Raw genomic sequence first — 2,836 nt, forward strand, 5'->3', positions numbered from 1 at the left:
CACAAACCCAGCATTCCTTTAAGTAGCAAGCTACTGGCAACAGTGAGCGCAAGGTGGGTGACCTTCAGAGAACCTGATGTAAAACTACATGGTTTCCAGCTAACAGCTGATCATCCCGCCTTCACTTTCATCCGTGGGAAATGAAACTCTGAGGCGGGCTGAGTCAAGTTGAGTAGATCCAAACCATGTGATGGAAGGAGCTTTATATCACACTAAACATTGACTTGTTCGACCAGTAGTGTCCTCCTCATATATTCCACTGTATTTTTGTGAAAATCTTATTCTCAGTGAAGAGCAACTTACCTTTTTGCTCGCCATTAGACAAGGCGACTGTTCCGATGTCGTGGATCAGCGTGATGTGGAACACAGCTTTCATGGCTGGCTCGTCAAAACAGGGGAAAGCCTTCCTGGCGTCTGTGGGCTGCATCTGAGTTGTGGCAACAACCCTGCCGACAAATGATTAGGTTAGTTATTAGCAATAGTATTAAGTTGAACCTAACATTTTAATTTAAACTTAATATTATTTCTTTCAACTAACCTAATACAGTATGTGAAATCTGTTGACATAATACATTTAATTAAAGTCAACGGTTCAGTTTTTTTACGTGTGTGTAAGGCAAACAAATGTATTGCATGAAAACGTTTTAGTAACATTGAAGGTTTGTCATTGCAGGCTTGTTTTAATGTTCCAAACTTTAGCTAGGTATTGTCTCAAAGCACGTCATCTGACACTCCATAGACGTACTTTTTCACTCCGTCCTCGTAGTACTCGCTCCTGTAGAAGCCCCCCAGGTCGTCAGCCAGCTCTCCGGTAAATTTAGTGTAGAGTTGGTACATGTGGTCCTTAACCAGTTTACCATCGAGCTGAAGGACCAGGTACTGAGTCTCACTCTGGAGGAAGGAAGACTTGATGGAGGGGGCTTTGACCCCGCTGTCGACTGAGGTGAGGCTCGCTGAGTCGGTGTAGTTCAGCTTATTGGAGTGGATAAGAATCAGGTCTGTGTCCTCAACGCATTTGAACTCCACTGTGGTCTCACCTGAAACAACATGAAGTAATTTAAAGGTCCCATATTATGCCATTTTTAGGCATATATTATGGGTCTCAGATATATAACAATATATAAAAAACATGTCCATGATGTGTTTTGCTCAAAAATACCAAACAGATCATGCATTTTAGACATCCCTCATATCGCTCTGTTTCAGCCCTGTTAGAGAACTGCAGGTTCGGGGTCCTTAGCTTGAAGAAAGAAAAAAAAGAGGAGGGGGATCTAATGCCTGCTCAGAATTCTACGAGATACAGCTAAATGCTGCCGTGATTAAATGCCATCATGTTCCAAACCACATCAGGGATTATTTCTGAAACAGTATGGAGCTCAAACTCTTTTTCTCTTGCGGGTTTACCACAAGGTGAGTTCCTTTTTATTTCCTGCTTTTTTACACACACTCTCTCCAGTACAGGTTAGCTCTGAGTGTTAGCGATGCTTGCACAGACACAGACCATATTACGTCCAAAACACGTCGTGCATTGTTTCCGATACACTGACGTTTCTGATAGGGCCGTGAACGTAAAGCCAGCCCACATTTCCGATATTACGTCATATCGGACGCAGATCTGGATCAGCTCCGTTGTTCTCCCGTTTTTAGAGATGTGGGTACGGAGGAAAAGAGAGAGGGTTTTGTTTTCTGACACTTTGTGAAAAAAAAAAGCCCAATAACTTATTGACGTAACCAGCTTGAAATATACCCTTCATATCTCCCCTTATTATAATCACTCCGAGGCTTCTGTTTTAAGGGACGAGCTGCAACACTTTTTGCGAGAAAATAAATGAAACTGTTAATGGAGAGCTGTGATGTAGGTTATTTTTTTTCTTAATGCATTTTCAATTATCAAAAATAATTAACCTACATTTGAATAATTTCGTTTTTGAATTTTTTTCTGTTTGTGGCCCTGAGTGAAACATTTTTGGACACCCCTATTTAAAATGATTGATTATTTAAATATGTTTTAATTTTCTAAAATGATCCCCCAATATAAATGTTTTGTTATCTTAAAGACCTTAAAGCGTAGAATTATCAAACAATTTACAGACCAAATTCTTAAATAGTAAAAGGCATTGTGTGTCATGTGCTGCAGAGAGCCTCACCAGTGAAGATGTAGAGTCCAGTGGGGTCAGGCCGCAGCCGTGGCCACAGGGTGACGTTGTACTGCTGCGGCAACAGGCTCTTGGGCAGCCGATACTTGTCCCAAGGCTCATTGGACGGGGCAGCAGTCGTGGCAGGGGGTTTAGTTGTTGTTCCTCCATCCGTTGGCAAGACCTGATTATCATTCTTTGCCTTTTCTTGTGAGTAGACAACAGACAGAGCTATGATGGTGGCCACTGCTCCTGTCCCGAGGATCATACACCCTACCCCAAGAGGTTTACTTAGAAAGAAACCTTTCCCCATGTTGTGTGCCTGTGTTGGAGCCCCACAGTCAGATAGTGCATGGAGGCTGGAAGGTCCACGTCTTTATGTGGCCAAGCATCTCCCCTCCCATTCGTCCATCAGGTGATACATTAACAGTGCCATTGTAAATGCCGACCTCACCTGGTGAAGCGCTGGCTCCGTCAGGAGTCTTCACACTGAAAACTACAATTTTTTTGCAATAATTACTATAATAACTTTTTGAACATGAAATAAAACCAAGGTTTGGAAAAGTTCATCAGAGGAAGTTCTAGTTTTCTAAAAATATTCAGTTTTGAGGAAGCTCTGCCATTGCATCCAAAAAGCACACTGAGATGTTCAGCGTTTATCAGACTTAGACGCTTGAAAGAAAACTGTCGCTTTTATTAAA

The 2,836-nt window shown here is 42.1% G+C and overlaps 1 protein-coding gene across 2 annotated transcripts in view; it reads right to left on the bottom strand.

Annotated features, from left to right (window-relative positions):
- Window positions 1-2,463, bottom strand: part of LOC117553248 (aminopeptidase N-like) — a 33,249-nt gene extending 30,786 nt beyond the window's left edge. Inside the window, exons 1-3 of one of the 2 annotated variants that reach the window (XM_034227107.1) lie at window positions 2,148-2,463; window positions 746-1,037; window positions 304-446 (exon numbers count right to left, since the gene is read on the bottom strand). In XM_034227107.1, the coding sequence (XP_034082998.1) occupies window positions 304-446; window positions 746-1,037; window positions 2,148-2,448 (736 nt within the window). In that variant the 5' untranslated portion in view covers window positions 2,449-2,463. The remainder of the gene's footprint in view (window positions 1-303; window positions 447-745; window positions 1,038-2,147) is intronic. The other variant, XM_034227108.1, reaches the window with a different exon arrangement.
- Window positions 2,464-2,836: the final 373 nt, after the last annotated feature.

Source organism: Gymnodraco acuticeps, unplaced genomic scaffold (genome assembly GCF_902827175.1).
Source record: "Gymnodraco acuticeps unplaced genomic scaffold, fGymAcu1.1, whole genome shotgun sequence".
Classification (NCBI taxonomy): domain Eukaryota; kingdom Metazoa; phylum Chordata; class Actinopteri; order Perciformes; family Bathydraconidae; genus Gymnodraco; species Gymnodraco acuticeps.